The sequence below is a fragment of the Dermochelys coriacea genome, chromosome 3 (genome assembly GCF_009764565.3).
Source record: "Dermochelys coriacea isolate rDerCor1 chromosome 3, rDerCor1.pri.v4, whole genome shotgun sequence".
NCBI lineage: Eukaryota > Metazoa > Chordata > Testudines > Dermochelyidae > Dermochelys > Dermochelys coriacea.
Window position 1 is genome coordinate 65,352,523 of NC_050070.1, and position 18,276 is coordinate 65,370,798.

Below are 18,276 nucleotides of genomic sequence, written 5' to 3' on the forward strand. Positions count from 1 at the left end.
TACAGTGCTCATCACCCAGTGGTCCATGGTGATACAAGACCAAGGACTGAGGAAATGGGAAAGGTCGTTTGCAAACAAAGGAAAAACAGGGTCTGGCATCTGGAAACTGGCATGATGTCCTCAAGTCTCCCATAAAACTGCCTGTTCAGAACCCTCTGGATGGCTAGGTGGGGCAGGCATTGATTCAGAGGTAGGAGAAGGAGGTGGTCTACACCTATAACCTTTACTCTTTTTTTCTCTGCAGGTCCTGTCAGACAGCTGGAGCACAATGTCGGAGGAGATGCTGAGGCCTGAAGTGCTTCCTGGAAGATTACCTTGAGTCCTTTAACCCAGGGAGCTCAGTGTCAGTCTTCTCTTAAAAGAGAGTGAGGATCCCTCCAAGAGAAGGCTATTATAGTCTATTGGACCTCCTGTGAGAGCCCAGAGGATTGCAATGAGGAGCTCCTATGCATGGCCACTGCTGAAGCCATTGACCTGACAGCTAGATCAGCCACATCCAGAGCAGCTTGCAGTGAGGCCCTCGTGGCTGATTTCACCCCATCCACGATAAGGAGAACTCTGCCTAGCATTTTCTAGAAGCAGGTCTTTAAATTTTAGCATGGAGTCCCACACATTGAAGTCACCTGCCCAAAAGTGCATGCTGGTTTGCAACCTTAAGCTGCAAGCCCCAAGTAAAACAAACCTTCCTAGCCTAGTCTAACTTTTTTGAGTCTTTTGATTTGGGGATTATGCCCTGATGTCCCTGCCTTTCCCTCTCATTGGCAACAAATGCTACCAGGGACCCCAGGGAAGGGGGGAATGGGAGTAAAGGAACTCATATTTGGGCGGGAACATAATACTTGCACTTGGACCTTTTTGAACTGAGGGGAAGAGATGCAGGGGTCTCCCATAACACCTTAACTGGGTCCATAATGGCTTCATTGAGAGGCAGAGCCACTCTGGAAGGACCTAAATGGCTAAAATATCAAGCAAGCAATGTTAGGATTCTTTTACTTTCTCCACCTGTATGCCAAAACTTAAGACATCCCTCTAACAATTCTTGGTGTGCCTTATAGCCATCTGGGGAAGGCAAGATGCCCCCTCCTGAAACTGCCTTGTCAGAAGAGGAAGAAGAAGAGGCCAGCCGTGGCTGTAGATTTTTTGAGACACAGGGTCCAGTTGAGCTGGCTTTTGATATCTGTTATCAAGTTTGGGACTGGAATCAGGAATGGGTGCTTCCCAGTAGGTAGGTGCCAAACACCTTTCCAAGGCCACCAAATAGGAATGCCTGGAATATGATCTTTATATGGGGGGAGGGGAAGCACCAAGGATTCCAAAAAAGCCATTGGACAAGTGTAGGCCCCTAGTGACCTCCTAGCTAACGACTCGATAGTACTCCTGTGACAGGATCCATGGAAAGATGGAAATAAATGGAGGAGGGGTAGCAAGAGCAAATCTGTAGTTAGGAAATGTAGGACCCTTTGATTCAGAAGCAGACGACTCTCCTTCCACTGAGCATAGTTCCCGATGCAACCAGTGCCAAGGTGGAGAGGCCTGCAGAGAGGCAAGTATCATGGGTTTTCCCTTTGATGGTATCGAAGGGTACATGAGGCTGGCATGGTATAGAGTGCTGTAGGAACCCTGCTGGTTCTCCTATGCCCACTAGCACCAATAGCATTGACTCTTGTATTGCCGATAATACTGGCACCATCAGGGTCAGGAGGTTCCTGGTAGCTGCAAACACCTCTGATGTGGTCGGTAACAAGATAGGTTGGTACAGTGTGGTGCAGTGTTGCAGATGTGGAAGGTGGTCCTTCTGGCTCTGGACTTAACTGAAACTGCCTAGGCACCGGAGTCAACAGTGCTGTCTTCTGCAGTACCAAAGCAGAGTGCTTATACTTAGACTGCATTCTACTCTTAACCCCAGGTGTAGCAGATTTCAGTGCCAGGAATCTTCCCCTTTCAGCAGTCTGTTCGTTATTCCTCTTTGTAGGCACTGTGGATGGTGAGCAGGATCAGAACTCAGGCATGGTAGGAGACCCACTCCTTACTGAACCAAGGCACGTAGTGCTGAGTCTAACCGTCCTGGCTCGCATGGAGATCTCAAGACCACCTCCACAAGTAGAAACTTTAGCTTGGTCTCTCAATCTTTCTTTGTGCAAAGCTGAAAGTTGCTGAAAATTTGGCAACACTCCCCAGTATGAGCTTCCCTGAGGTATTTCAAGCAATCTGAGTGTGAGTTGCTCAAGGGCATAGCCATATTGCAGGAAATGCAGAGCTTGAAGCGTGTAGCCGAGACATCCTTTGGCACCGATAATCGACTGAAACCCTCAGGTGGGGTAAAAACCTAACTAAGAATACTGAACACTAAAATAACCTTAATAACACTAAACTATTTATAACAAAATACAAGAGAACACAATCAACTGAAAGTACTTGCAAAAGCAAGATGAGCCATTCCAGTGACCATCATGAACTATAAGAAGGAACTGAGGGAACTGGGGGTAGGCTGGGCTCTTTATACCAGCACCAGCAGAACACAGCAGCTGAAGGAACTCGAGCAGCCCTGAGGAGCAGCCCAAGCACTGATGGAAAAATTCCCAGCAACTGCACACGGGGCGCATGCACACCAAGAGTGGAATTCACATGTGTATCACTCAAAAGAGAACTAGAATTTAAATATATAAAAATAAATATCTTAAGTATATTTTATGGTAAGGTATGTATCCCTCTTCTTAGATCATCAATCAGAGTGGTGGTCTGAAAGAAAGCTCACAGATGGAATCTTGGGAAAATTCCAAGATGACAATATCAAAGAGGTTTCAGAGTAGCAGCCGTGTTAGTCTGTATTCGCAAAAAGAAAGGGAGTACTTGTGGCACCTGAGAGACTAACAAATTTATTAGAGCATAAGCTTTCGTGAGCTACAGCTCACTTCATCGGATGCATTTGGTGGAAAAAACAGAGGGGAGATTTATATACACACATATAAATCTCCCCTCTGTTTTTTCCACCAAATGCATCCGATGAAGTGAGCTGTGGCTCACGAAAGCTTATGCTCTAATAAATTTGTTAGTCTCTAAGGTGCCACAAATATCAAAGAGAAAAGCTTGTTTAACTTCTGACTTAACAATGAACGATGTCTAATTTTGTTCATAATTACCTATAGCCTTAACATCTCATGCTATGATCTTGTCAGGTCTCAGAAGTTTAGTAGATTCTGGCCTGTTCAATATTTAGTTGGGCGTCTAAGAAAACCCAAATTATGCATGGAACTGAATTGGACATTCAGAAGGTGAAATACCTGACTCAGTACTAAAGCAATTTTCAGCATTGTATTTAGTAGTACTGCCAATCCAGGGATTCAAAAATCATGTCAGTCAGTCCCTTTTCACCTCCACCATCATGAGATTGACATAAGATTTTTAAATATTATAAAATTGGGGTTCTTTTTATTTTCCTTCTGTGTTTCAGCCTTTAAGAAGCACTCAGTTCACATTTTCAAGCTCTTCTCCATTATCAAAAGGGCTAGAAAGAAAGAAAGAAAGAAAGAAAGAAAGAAAGAAAGAAAGATCTCAGCTCTAGGTGCTTCAGCTTTAAGAAAAATAGTAAATATCATGAGACCTGTGATAACATTATGAGAGTTAGCAACTCTGTGTTAAAGAAAAATAATGCCAGAATCTTTCAGAGGAGTGAGTTTCTGATCACTTGTTTCAGAGTAGCAGTTGTGTTAGTCTGTATCCTCAAAAAGAAAAGGGAGTACTTGTGGCACCTTAGAGACTAACAAGTTTATTTGAGCATAAGCTTTTGTGAGCTACAGCTCACTTCATCGGTATGCATCCGATGAAGTGAGCTGTAGCTCACGAAAGCTTATGCTCAAATAAATTTGTTAGTCTCTAAGGTGCCACAAGTACTCCTTTTCTTTGATCACTTGTGTTTATTAAAGATCAATATGATCAAGAACAGTATTTGCCAATCCAAATGTCTAGACTAAATTCCAGTTGAGATAATTTCATGTAGGAAAACAAATTCTCCCAGCTTATATCAGCATTTTAAAAAAGAAAGAAAAGGATTTAGGTCTTGTTATTGATAGCAACAGCTTGACAGGAACAATGTGGCAACTATCTAATAATCTACAATTGGCCAAAAATAAAATTACACTCCAGTCTAACCCTCATAATTTTTTGGGCCACACAAACTTAAAAACTACAAACTGTAGAAAATGAAAAAATTGCAAAAATTAGAGAAAGTTTGGCTCTCTGGGATTTTTAATTAACAAAAAGGAAAATAAAGTATTAATGTTATTCATCAGAAATTAATCAATGCACTGTGATTTACTGATGGAGATGTTCTACATCAGCTACTAGTGTTTGCTGATGGAGTATACAGAAGCCTTTCTATACAGTTTAGGAGGGGAACATAAAATTGTGTTCTGGTCTATGCCTACAGTAATGTTTCTTGCATCCAAAATTGGAAAATAACATGGTACATGGGGAATAGATTTTGTTTTTTAAGGGTGCTTGTGTTTTGTCAGAGATGTTTATTGACAAAATAAGAGATACTTAATGAGAGACCAGCTTCTCGGAAAATAATCAGCCAGTTCAGGAGCTTCCAAAAGATGGAGTGAGTGTGATTTCCAGAATGATACTGTAATCCCAGCCCTGAGGCGTGGCTTAAGCCTGCTTCCTGTTGCTGGATGCTTTGGGTGACTTTTCCCATCTCACATCAGGGGAGTGGGTCCTGAAATATGCATCTTTGCATCTGGTGCCTCCACACCAGGGGGCCCCTCCTACTGCCTCTGAACATAAGAGGTACTGTCCTTTGGGAAACTGATTACTATCAAATTATATTATAATTATAATTATAAACTATTATATTAGGAGTACAGTCCAATACACAAGGAATAAAATTATCACAAACCCTAAAGTAACAATACAACAACAGGGTGAACTTTATTAGGCATAGGAAACAAAGGATAAGGGATAAGGAAAGAACAGGAGTAACTAAAACAATAAAATAGCAACACTACCTCAAACTCTTCACCTCACAACACTTACAACAGAACCAAACCATCCAGCTCCTTCCCACCACTTGCCTAGGCAGATAGTGTATTGAGAATCAGTTTTTTACCGCAGAATGTGGCACTGTAATCGTCAACTGGCTTAAAACTCACAGGCAAAATAAATAGACATGGGATTTATTACAAGGTCTACACTCCTAAAAGAACAATATCACTCCAAGGCTCCCTAGTCTGCAGTCCAATGGCTCTCAGTACCCTGACCCGAATTGCTCCTCAGTTTTCCAGGTTGCTGGTCTCTGTGGGGCTGATACTTTTCAGTAATCCACTAACCTAGGGGTGGGCAAACTTTCTGGCCTGAGGGCCACATCGGGGTTGTGAAACCGTATGGAGGGCCGGGTAGGGAAGGCTGTGCCTCCACGAACAGCCTGGCCCCTGCCCCCTATCTGCCCCCTCCCACTTCCCATTCCCTGACTGCCCCCCTTAGAACCCCCGACCCATCCAACCCCCCCCCGCTCCTTGTCCCCTGACTGCCTCCTCCTAGGACCCCCCACACCAACAGGTCCCCCAGGACTCCCACGCCTATCCAACCCTCCTGCTCCCTGTCCCCTGACTGCCCCGACCCCTATCCACACCCCCGTCCCAACCACCCCCCAGGATCCCCCCCAATCCAACCTCCCCTGCTCCTTGTCCCCTGACTGCCCCAACCCCATCCACACCCTTGCCCCAACAGGGCCCCCAGGACTCCCACACCTTTCCAACCCCCCTGTTCCCTGACTGCCCCCGTGACCCCGTGCCCCTTATGCAACCCCCCCCCCCCCGTTCCCTTACCATGCTGCTCAGATCAGCAGGAGCTCACAGTCATGTTGCCATGCTGCCTGGCAGGAGCAGCGAGCTAGAGCGCTGGCGGCGCGGCGAGGCTGCAGGGGAGGGGTGACAGCAGGGGAGGGGCCGGACTAGCCTCCCTGGCCTGGAGCTCAGGGGCTAGGCAGGACGGTCCTGCAGGCTGCATGTGGCTCACAGGCTGTAGTTTGCCCACCTCTGCACTAACAACTGATAGAGTTCAAAGTTTCCCTTTGGGTAGGAACAGGAAGTTTACCAGGGATCTCCTAAGCTGTGATGCGTCTCTTGCCACTCTACTCCAACAGCAGACAAATCCAAAAGTAAAATCTAACGCTTTGTCTCTGAATTCTGGCTTATGGTTGGTTGTGGTAGTATATTCCAGCTTGTTCTGTTACTGCCCTGGACTTTAGGCAATCTGGAAAATAGAGTCCTAAGCTTCTCTGTTGATTGCTGCTGTAGTATAAGGGTGAGGCTTTTAGAAGCTTAGAGTAATATGTGAGGAACCATCAACTCCAGATGGGGTTACACCCTCCCCTGCCTGGGCAAACTTGATGTCCCCATCAAGAACCTCAATAAACATTTAAAATAATACATGATACAAGTTACAATAATGTACACAAACACACTGTCCTACTAAATGTACACAATGTACACAAACACACTGTCCTACTAAAACCTGAAGACAATATAAAGAGGTTTCCACTACTGGACAGTAAGCTCCTGACACCTATTTATGAACTACACAGAAAGGCACCTTACAAGAAATACCAGGAGAGTCATAGGTTAACCCACAGCACCCAGATACGGGTAGCTCTTCAGCAGCAATAGGGCATGCACTCCCTACCTCTTGCTCCATGCCTGGATCTGCATCTTTTCCTTGTTTCCTCTGGATTCCTGGGTGATATGAAGAGTTTGGCTGAGGGTTCAGTTCATGCCTAGGGACATCAGGGATGGACTGGGTCAGTTACTAGGGGTTCTTCCAGACTGGAATTTCATATGCTCCATGGGGCTTTTCCCAACTGAATGCCAACAGAGTGGTGCACTTATAGACTAAACTTTCATATGGAAAACTACATTTGTTGTCATCATCAGATGCAACAGGTTCCACCTCCGCTTCAGCTAAATAAGCTATACTGAGAGATGGCAATGGAAACTGTGACGTTCTCTTGCCTGTCTTCCTGCTCTAAGTGACAGATGGTTTTTGGACAGATGTCAGTAGTGCAGTGTTAGTACAGTACTGGGAATTAGCTATTCAATGGGCAGAAGATGGTTTCTTTGGAGGGTCTTCCTATGTCTTCTCCCCTCCTCAGGCCAAACTTGGTAGACAGGAAGGTCTAGCAACATGTCTTCTATAATATAGGGTTCAGCCTTCCAACAGTCAGCAATCTTATGCTTTCCCTGGCATCCAAGATTTCATATCAGGATCCAGTCTGCGGGTTGTATGGCTTGATCACTCAGATGGGTATCACATCTGGCTTTGTTGGACTATCTCAGCTTTTCCTTGTGACTTCTGTTTTCTTGGCCTCTTGCAACTGTTGACTTGGCTTGGGTTTCTGATCAAGGTTCAGAGGTTCAAACATACTTAACAATGTTCTGTTAAATCTCTCTGGCTGAGGGATGAAAGGGAGAGTTTCTGGATTTCCTCAGGCCCACCATCTGCAGTGGCTCATTGATAAGATGGCTCTCGAATTCTCTCCCTTGATCTAAGTAGATTCTACAAAGCAATCCATAGCACACAAAGATCTTTTTCCACAATACCTTTGTAATGGTGGTAGCTTTCTAGTCCTTAGTGTCAGTGACCAAGACATAAGCAGTCAAGCCTAGCAGCTGGAGCAAGAGTCAGGCCCGTGATTAAAGCAGTAGTTGGTAGCCAGAAATCTGAGCCAAGGATCAGGCCTGAGTTATCTGGAGGGAGGTAAGGCAGAGGGTCCCAGGCAGGAGTGGGACTGGAACAAGGCAGAAGCAGGACTGGAATAAGGCAGGAGTAAGGTTGGAAACAAACAGACACAGAAGCCTGTGATCAACTGTTTTGAGCAGTCACCGAACTGCTGCTGCTGGGCTAAAGAGCCAGTCTGCTGACTCTTCCAACCAAACAGGATGTGTAGCCAATCAGGCAGCCTACTACAGGCTAGCTGCACTCATTAGGTTGCCCAGAAATCGGTTCTGCAGGCTCTGATTCCTGTTGGTTGCCCTCCTGAAAGCCTTTCAGGACCTGGTTTCTCAGGATTCTTCCAGTGGAATTCTTGCGATAGGTCAGGGATGTGCCCCAGACTGCTCATACAGGCCATAGCATTTCCAGTCCACCAGTATTGGAGCCTTCCCATGCTGAGAGTTGAGGATTTTGTGGATCACGTACTCTTTCTGTCAGTGGAATGTTATGGGTAGCAGGGGCAGATTGGAGCGGTTTGTGTATGGGTTCTCGGGCTTTAAAAGTGAAAAGTGTAGGGCTTTAAAAGTGAAATATGAATGATGGGGTTGATCTTCAAGGACTCAGGCAGCTGCAACCTGAAGGCCACTTGGATTACTCATTCTATAATCCAGAAGGGGTCCAAGTATTGATAGCCTAGATAGAGGATGGGTGGCTTGATTTAAGGTTCTTGGCAGAGTACCACACCTTGTCCCCTATGTTGAAATTGGGGGCAGCCTGCCAGTCCTAGTCTGCATGATGTTTATAAGCTTCTCTGGTAGACTATAAATGTTCCTTGAGCTCCTGGTATACCCAGTGCAGGTTGGAGGCTAAATCCGTGGCAGCCAGTACTGGAGAACTCATGGGCAAGCCTGGGTGCAAGCATGGGTGAAAGCCATAGTTTATGAAGAAAGGACTATGGTAGGTAAAGGTTTGGATTGCATTGTTATATGCAAATTTGCATAGCACAGCAGAGGAAGTTCACTGTCCTGGTGCTTACTCAAAAGATACTGCTTACAGCAAAGATACTGCTCCCAAATTTGACTGACTCTCTCTGTTTAGTCCGCAGGTGACAGGCAGACAAGGTGAGGGACTTGATGCCAAGGAGTCTGAGGATTCCCGCCAGAATCGGGAGATGAACTGGGGCTCCCATCCAAGACAACGCCCCTTGGTAATCCATAGTAATGGAAGATATTTTCCAGGAAGAGCCAAGCTGTCTCCTGTGTGCTAGGAACAGTATATATATGGGATAAAATGTGCTATCTTTGCTAGGTTATCAATGGCAATCAAGATTACTAAGTGTCCCTGGAACCGTGGCAGTTCTACAACGAAGTCCACAGATATAGTAGACCAAAGATGTGAAGGCATTGACAGACGCTGGAGGAAATGTAGTGGTTTTGATCACAGGTGATTGGTACAGGTGCAGGGATTGCAGAATCTTATATAATCCTTGATATAAGCTTGTAGGCCTGGCTACCAGAAGTTCCTCAACAGCAGGTACTAGGTCTTGAATTGGCCAAAATGGCTTGCAAGTCGCAAATTGTGGCATTATTTGATTACCTGAAGCTTAGATTGTCCCTCCATCACATAAATGCAACCAATGTAATAGAGGTTCTTGGCAGAGTACCACACATTGTCCCCTATGTTGAAATTGGGGGCAGCCTGCCAGTCCTAGTCTGCATGATGTTTATAAGCTTCTCTGGTAGACTATAAATGTTCCTTGAGCTCCTGGTATACCCAGTGCAGGTTGGAGGCTAAATCCGTGGCAGCCAGTACTGGAGAACTCATGGGCAAGCCTGGGTGCAAGCATGGGTGAAAGCCATAGTTTATGAAGAAAGGACTATGGTAGGTAAAGGTTTGGATTGCATTGTTATATGCAAATTTGCATAGCACAGCAGAGGAAGTTCACTGTCCTGGTGCTTACTCAAAAGATACTGCTTACAGCAAAGATACTGCTCCCAAATTTGACTGACTCTCTCTGTTTAGTCCGCAGGTGACAGGCAGACAAGGTGAGGGACTTGATGCCAAGGAGTCTGAGGATTCCCGCCAGAATCGGGAGATGAACTGGGGCTCCCATCCAAGACAACGCCCCTTGGTAATCCATAGTAATGGAAGATATTTTCCAGGAAGAGCCAAGCTGTCTCCTGTGTGCTAGGAACAGTATATATATGGGATAAAATGTGCTATCTTTGCTAGGTTATCAATGGCAATCAAGATTACTAAGTGTCCCTGGAACCGTGGCAGTTCTACAACGAAGTCCACAGATATAGTAGACCAAAGATGTGAAGGCATTGACAGACGCTGGAGGAAATGTAGTGGTTTTGATCACAGGTGATTGGTACAGGTGCAGGGATTGCAGAATCTTATATAATCCTTGATATAAGCTTGTAGGCCTGGCTACCAGAAGTTCCTCAACAGCAGGTACTAGGTCTTGAATTGGCCAAAATGGCTTGCAAGTCGCAAATTGTGGCATTATTTGATTACCTGAAGCTTAGATTGTCCCTCCATCACATAAATGCAACCAATGTAATAGAGGAGGCCATACAGTATTATAGTCAGAACTCAAAGTTGGGTCAAGTACCCGCATCATTCAGAGGCTGGAGGATCTGAGTTGTGAATGGATCACAGGGGAGCAAAGAGCAGATAGAGAATGACAGACTGCTGTTGATCTTCCTTTTGACAAAGTTGGACAGTTTAAGCACAGTAGCAGAGGACTCTTCACCAGGCTTGAGATATTCATCTTTACGGGACAGGGCATCTGCCTTCACATTTTTTGTCCTTGGATGATAGGTTACCAAAAACTCAAAAGTAAGTGAAAAGGAGGGACCTGCCCCCTATCCGCTCCCTCCCACTTCCCGCCCCGACTGCCCCCCTCATAATCCCTGACCCATCCAACCCCCCTGCTCATTGTCCCCTGACCGCCCCTAACCACACCCCACGCCCTATCCAACCCCTCCTCTCCGTTCCCTGACCATCCCACCCCATCTGACTGCCCCCTGTCCCCAGACAGCCCCCAAGAATCTCCTGCCCCTTATCCAACCCCCCCCACTCTTGGCCTCCTTACCATGCCGCTCATAGCAGCAGGAGCTCGGAGCCCCGCTGCCTGGCCAGAGCCAGCCACACCGCTGCACTCTCCGGCAGGAGCAGTGGGCCAGAGTGCTGGTGGCACAGTGAGCTGAGGCTGTGTGGGAGGGGGATAGCAGAGGAGTGGCCTGGGGCTAGCCTCCCCAGCTGGGAGCTCAAGGGCTGCGCAGGACGGTCCCATGGGCCGGATGTGGCCCACGGGCCGTAGTTTGCCCACCTCTGTTCTACACTGTGGAGCCACTCCTTGATAGCAAGCTTGACAGCCAGTAGCTACTTGCTCCAGATAATATTCTTCTGCCTGGGAAGAATAAAAGGATTAGCTTCTGAGAATAAAAGGAGTTAGTTGTGCGGGCCAACATTTTGAGATAATCATAGAATCATAGAATATTCTTCCTTCTTAAGTGTAGGACTCTGCACTTATCCTTGTTGAACCTCATCAGATTTCTTTTGGCCCAATGCTCCAATTTGTCTAGGTCACTCTAGCCAGAAAGGAGATCAGGGGCCTCGCTGTGGACATGGAAGGGAGAATGAACCCATTCTACAGGTATTTCTTGAGATAGTTCCGGAGTGCCTGTAATTCAGATGCAGAGAAGGAGTAAATGCACCTGAAGGGAACCTTTGTCCCTAGCTGGAGGCTGATGGAGCAGTTGTTGCTGTAATGGGACAGTAGAGTGTTGGCTTTTTTTTTGTCAAATATATTGGCATAATATTGATATTTAATAGGAATACGTTGGACTATTAGGGAAGCTGTGGGGGTTGCCAGAGTCACTTTTGGACCTCCTCTTCGTGTCTCAAGGGGAATCTTTGGGGAACCAAGTAATCCACAAAGGGTTGCTGGGACTGGGTGGGCTGTTGCGAAACAGAACTGTTGGCAAGACAGGGAGTCAAAGTGAACTATGCCTGATTACCAGCAGCTGCATGGTCATAGCGACAAGCCAGGGAATGCCAAGGACAAATGAATACAATGCATGAAGTAGCCCCAACTGAAGGATTTCTCAATGACTTTGAAGAGTAGTTACCTCTAAGAGAGCTGTCTGGGGGGTGATCAGTCCCAGTGAAAGGAGTGATCCAGGTATGAACTCCACTAGCTCAGGGTACTCCGAAGACTGGGACAGATATTGTGTGCTTGGACAAACTGCAGATCCATGAAATTGTCTGAGGCACCTGAGTCCACAAGCACTTCTAGGTTGGTGTCAGGCATCGCCGGATGCCGGAGGTGGAACCAGAGAGGGAGGGATGTGTTGGATTCTGATTGGCTATCACCACGTACTGATGGACAATTGCTGGTGTGGACTGCTGGGGAAAAGTGAAGGACACCAACCCAGCCCAGATTCCCCTATCAGAACTGAGGCATGGCATGCAGATCAAACCTTGACAGGGCAGCTTGATATAATGTGCACTAGTTCCCCGCAATATAAGTATAGGTCCGATGCTCAGCATCGATTCTTCTCCACGTCAGAAAGGTGGGGCTGGACCTGGTCGACTTGCAGGGGTTCAGATGATGGATGAGGAACTGGTGATGCAGGGGCCAGAGTCAGCAGAGCTGACGGAAACCAGTAGGAACTTCTGTTTACTTGAATCATTTAGCCAGGAGGTGGTCGATCTTGATGCATTGATTGACTAAGGCATCCAGGCCAGAGAGGGATCTCACCCATGCCAGTTCATCTTTAATGTCATTGTTTATTCCAAGTCAGAAATTATAAAACTGGGCAGCCTTGTTCCTCTCGGTATCCACTATCAAGCATCAGAACTCTGCTGCATATTTAGCAATTGGACAGCGTCCCTGCCTCAACACCTAAAGCATGGCTTCGGCTATATGCTTATGACTTGGGTCATTGAAGTTTACTGCCACTGCCTAAACTAAGTCCTCAAATAGTCCCAGAAGTGGGCTTGATTTCTCCAGGACAGGAGACACCTAAACTATAGTCTCCCCAGTAAGCAGGCTGATAACCATTCCTACTCACGCTTGGCCGGAGGAGTACGACTGCAGGCATAGCAGAAAGAGGAGATGATGACACAGATTTAGGAACCCACAAAATTTGTCACGACTCACATTGAACTTGTCAGGTAGGGGGAGCTTGGGCTCAAGGATAGCAGGGGTCACCACCTGAAAGTGGTGTGGCTTGAACTTGCAGGACTATATTCTGTGCCTGTAGGATGGCAACCTGGACCTGCAAGATCTGTAAGACTACCACTATCTCCGTCAGAGAGATATTGGTCTTTGTAGGATCCATGCTCACCACATCAGCTCTAATTTTCTAACTGGTGTTGTCTTTTGGGGGGAACAGTTCAAACTGTCAGTGACTGGGACGTGGGCTGTTATGTCTAGCAGTTACAGCAGGAGTCAGGCCCAGTGATTAGAGCAGAAGTCGGTAGCCAGGAATCAGAGCCTAGTGTCAGAGCTGGGGTCCAGGATGAGGTGACAGAGAAAAGGGTCAGAGATTAAGTATAAACTGAAATCACTCCTCAACCTCTTGGGTTGCTGATCTCTGTTGGGCTGACACTTTTCAGTGACCCACACAGCACCAGAGTTCAAAGTTTTCCCTTGGGTAGGAATGGGAAGTTTAATGGGGACCTCCCAGGCAGTCATGGTTCTCTTTCCACTCTACTCCAACAGCAGCCAAACCCAAAAGTAAAACTCAAACCCTTTGTCTCCAAGTTCTGGCTTATGGTTGGTTCTCGTAGTACCTTCCAGACTGTTCAATTTCTCCCCTGGACTCTTGACAATCTGGGAAACTGAGTCCTGAGCCTCTGTAGCCATTTCTGTGAATCCCCTAGAGGCTTAGAGTAATATATCAGGAACAACCAACTCCAGAGAGGGTTAGAGTTCAGAAAAGACTAAGGGTGTATGAGGGAGTCTGATCTGTTTGCAGTGGTGTTAGGGCAATTAGGGGAGCAGGGGGTGTTGAGAGGCTGGTATCCCTGCTGAGGCAGTTAAAGTTGTGCTGTGTTGTCTGATTTAGTGATTAATTCTGTCTCTCTGGGTCCAAAAACATATTATATGTACTATTAAATGCCTTTTTTTTCCATTTTCTCACTTTTGTGTTTTTGTGATAAGTAGGTTATGTATACATCAACCTTACTTCATAACCTTACTTTATAAACAACAGTGTTCTTGTGCACTAATTTAAAAAGAGGTCTGTGGTAACTCAGGAAATGCTCAGCAAATGTTGACTTTTAATGGTTTCTATTGTAACATTTTAATTGCAAGCAATATTATAATGTACCTGTCCTTGCTAAATCCATTTAACCTCTCCACATTCACATACTGTATGTGTGTTTCTACATATAATACACATGCAGATGACAGATATATAGAACAAGCAAATAGTTAAAAATGGTGTCAACACACGGATGCTGGAAATGGAAAAAGAAACCAAAACATTTGTCTATATTTCACAGATCAGTGCAAGATTAAAACTGCATGTTGTGGTAAAATCTCCACTGAATGTTGCTGTTATAAAACTATTTAAAACAAACCTTAAAGATTATATATGGAAAAATATGTTGCAAAATAGTTCTAGTGTATTCCAAGTCAGTACATTTAGATTGTATCCTGTAAAACTCTCATTCACAAGGAAAGGTAGACTAAGCCAGTAGAAATGAACGTATTACACTCAAAAGGATAACTTGAACATCTGTTAAGTTCAATTTTTGTTTATTACATTGTAACCAAATCTGGTCTTGTAAATTTAAATAAAGGACATAAGTTAATGATCACTGTGTATCACACAAACACACTGTTTATATGGATATTTGGACCATTCAAATGTTTCCTCATTAAGCTATTTCAGCGTGTTTTTGAAAAAAAAACAGCTGTTAAAGTTGTTCTAAGGAGGCTTTACATGGTATAAAAGCACCTATAAGTATTTGTTCACAGGATATGAACACTCACTGACCTCAGCTGCACATTTTTAAGGGATCAAAAAAAAACAAAAAAATGGGATAAAAAGGAGATATACTCCAAATTAAAATATTAAGTAAAAAAGAAATTCTCTGCATAAAAACCTGGGCATTCCTGCTTAATCAACAATAATTATTATTTTAAAAATGAGACTAAGCCTGAAAGCAACCTCAGGATACAAAACAATATAATAAAATGAATACCATCACCTCCCACCATCTATTGCTTATAGAGGTACTTTGATCTGCAGATCTCAAAGTGCTTTACAGAGAAGGGCAAGCACCATTATCCCTAATTCACAGATGGGATAAGAGGGAGAGAAAAAGAACAACAGAAAAGGAGAGAATCCCACTTTATAATGATAATTTGGATCAAACTGTATTTTCCAAAAGCCATCTACCATTGCTTATTGATGCATTTGTCACTCATTTATACTAAAGTACATTCAGATTTTAGGATCAGAATAGAAATGATTTCTTTGATATTTTAAAGGAATGAATAATTTTCACACCTTATTCTATGACAAACAGCTGTGAGTGGAGAATAGAAACAGCTTGTGGGAGAACTCTTTAGAATCAATTATTACTGAAATTGCTTTGACTGTAAAATGCTTAGCAGAACTTTCTTTATAGAGAAATATAGAGAAGATGTCATATTTGGGAGTTAACTGATCCACATGTAGAGATCATTCAGATGTAAATAATTAAATCGATCCATATCATATTCAAAAACAAATGAAACCTTTAAATTACATGAGACTGAATATAATTGGCAAGTTATCAAGAAGTTCAAATTCTAAACAGCAAAGGAAGCTCTAACACATAACACAGTTTAAAAGCCTCATGATTCTGAAGCTGCAACTGGAAAGTGCCTTTGATAAAACAATGATTTAAGAAACCACTAGCAACTAATTAATACCACCATAACCTAATTTAATTTGAATTAAAAGCAGTAGCTAGTCAAAACATTTTATCCACAGTTACAAAGATACAGATCAAAAGCAACTTTGCCACACAAATAAAATTGAACTTACCCTTATGGCATCTTCAGGCCATGATTTAAGCATTGTAGCAATGTGCCCCTGGTCATGGATGGTGATAAAAAGACCTCTGCAAGCAAATAAATAAATATTTTGCATTTCTACATTATATAAACATTTAAAATTTTTAGCATTTACTTAAATGTCTATTTAATTTACTCTGTATCAAGCAGCTATGTGTTAAAATATCTGTAAATCAAAAAAACTATCACAGGACAAAATGGAACTCTCAATAACCACCTGTTTAGAGATGTAAGCCTGTGAGAAACACTTCTATGAGCTAAATCAAAAAAAGTGTTTAATTTATTATGGAATACAATATTACTTTTAAAACTGATTCAGCACTCAAAAAGGTAAAAGATTGCCAGATTTGGCCACTCAAGTGTAAACTCTGATTGATTTACTTAAAAATACAGTATTTGGCCCTCTGGTTAAAACAGATAAACCAATATTAAGAATAAGACTGAATTTAAAACATATTTTAAATTGTTTATGCATTTCATAGGATATTTGTCTGAAACTACAAAATAAGATTAATTCATGTAGCATATGATATAGATACTTTTCATGCAGATCTACAAAATATATTTGGCAGACTGAAAAAGAATAGGCCGATTCCTATGAACTAAAGTATAAAGTGTCCATGAAATGCTCTAGGTTAAGTACAAATCATAAGAATGCAGGAGCAATTGCATACATTATTTAAAAAAACAGTCCACCAGCCTATAGGGTTAGCCATCCCCTTTGACTTGTGTGCAAGAAGGGTCTGATACTACAAGCTTTGCATATACAGAACTTCCCTTGGGCCCCCCAAAAGAGGAAATATACTGTAGTTTTGAATGTACTCATAATTTTACTTTAGCAGAATGCTTGAAAATTGTTATTTAGCACTGCTAATACAATGGAATTTATACCAATGAGCTAAAAGTGTTATTTTAATTCACTATTCACTGATTTTTTTTTATCATCCTACAGCCCTTTTTCAAAATTACCTCAGCTGCAATGGAAGTTATATGCACATAAGAAATGCAGTATTATCTCATAACCCATGTGACAGAGTGGGTGAAATCCTAGCTTTAATGAAGGCAACAGCAGAAGTCTCATTGACTTCACTTTTAAAAACCACGGAGAAAATGACAAAAACGAAGATTTCAATACAAATTATACAGGATTACACAGATTTCAATACAAATTACACAGGAATAAAGTAAGATTAATTAATTTTATTATAAAATTTGTCTTTATTACAGAGACAAGAAAAACTATGACAGGTTTCAGAGTAGCAGCCGTGTTAGTCTGTATTCGCAAAAAGAAAAGGAGTACTTGTGGCACCTTAGAGACTAACAAATTTGTTAGAGCATAAGCTTTCGTGAGCTACAGAAGTGAGCTGTAGCTCACGAAAGCTTATGCTCTAATAAATTTGTTAGTCTCTAAGGTGCCACAAGTACTCCTTTTCTTTTTAAGAAAAACTATATAAACATTTACTGCACATGGTCTCACAGTCCCATTGCCACCTCCAGGCAAGTAGACCCATGGCCATAAGGCGTCAATGGAACCTCACAGATTTCACTGGAGTTCTCATGGGTGCAAAGGGATCCACCATCCTGGATGTGGTCTGAGGAAGAGCTCTGTGTAAATTCAAAGGCTTGTCTCTCTCACCAACAGAAACTGGTCCAATAAAAGATATGACCGACCTTGTCCCTTTAAAATATTTGGGACAATTACCTATTAAATACTATCAGGTAAACATTTAAACCTTTTAGATCAAGTTCCTCCCACACAATAATAGTCCAAAATATACTATGAAACGTGTTCCACTGATCCACCCATATGGTCAAGGCCGGCTCTACGTTTTTTGCTGCCCCAAACAAAAAAATTTTTGGCGGCCCCCTACCCTTTTTTTGGCTTTTACACGTTTGCACTTTGCAATGTTTTATTTTGTTTTGTTTTGACTGTTTAAAATTTTAAAAAAATTAAAACAGAGAATCTGTAGTTAGCGAAATAAAACAATTTCCTATTAGTGTATTCATTTAATTTTAACAAAATCACAATTACAAACAACTTGGGTCAACTGTACACTGCAATGAAAAACGTTAGTGTCTTCCGGTGCGCCCAGTTTCTTATAAATTAAAAGAATTTATGTGAACTGAATTTTTATACTTGCATAGTCTTTTAATAATTTAGTGAAATCTAAGTTTTTTGCAATGGTACTTTCAATTGAAATTACTGCAAGTCCTAACAAATGATTTTGAGACATGGTGGACCTCAAATAACTTTTTAGTAATTTCAGTTTTGAGAAACTGTGCTCAGCAGAAGCCATTGATACTGGTACTGTTAAAAGAACGTGTAATGCTATAGTAGTGTTTTGGAGTGAAGTGCTTGGGGCTGTACATCCTGCCCGTGGGTCCCCAGCCCGATCTCAGACCGACCTCTGCAGAGGGGACAGTAATCAACAGAACGGCTGGAGAGTGAGTTAACCGTGGGGAAGGGGGCGGACCAGGGCGCC

The 18,276-nt window shown here is 43.3% G+C and overlaps 1 protein-coding gene across 1 annotated transcript in view; it reads right to left on the bottom strand.

Annotated features, from left to right (window-relative positions):
- Positions 1 to 18,276, bottom strand: part of ME1 (malic enzyme 1) — a 356,730-nt gene that overhangs the window by 181,291 nt on the left and 157,163 nt on the right. Inside the window, exon 4 of the mRNA XM_038397226.2 lies at positions 15,765 to 15,840. Within this exon, the coding sequence (XP_038253154.1) occupies positions 15,765 to 15,840 (76 nt within the window). The remainder of the gene's footprint in view (positions 1 to 15,764; positions 15,841 to 18,276) is intronic.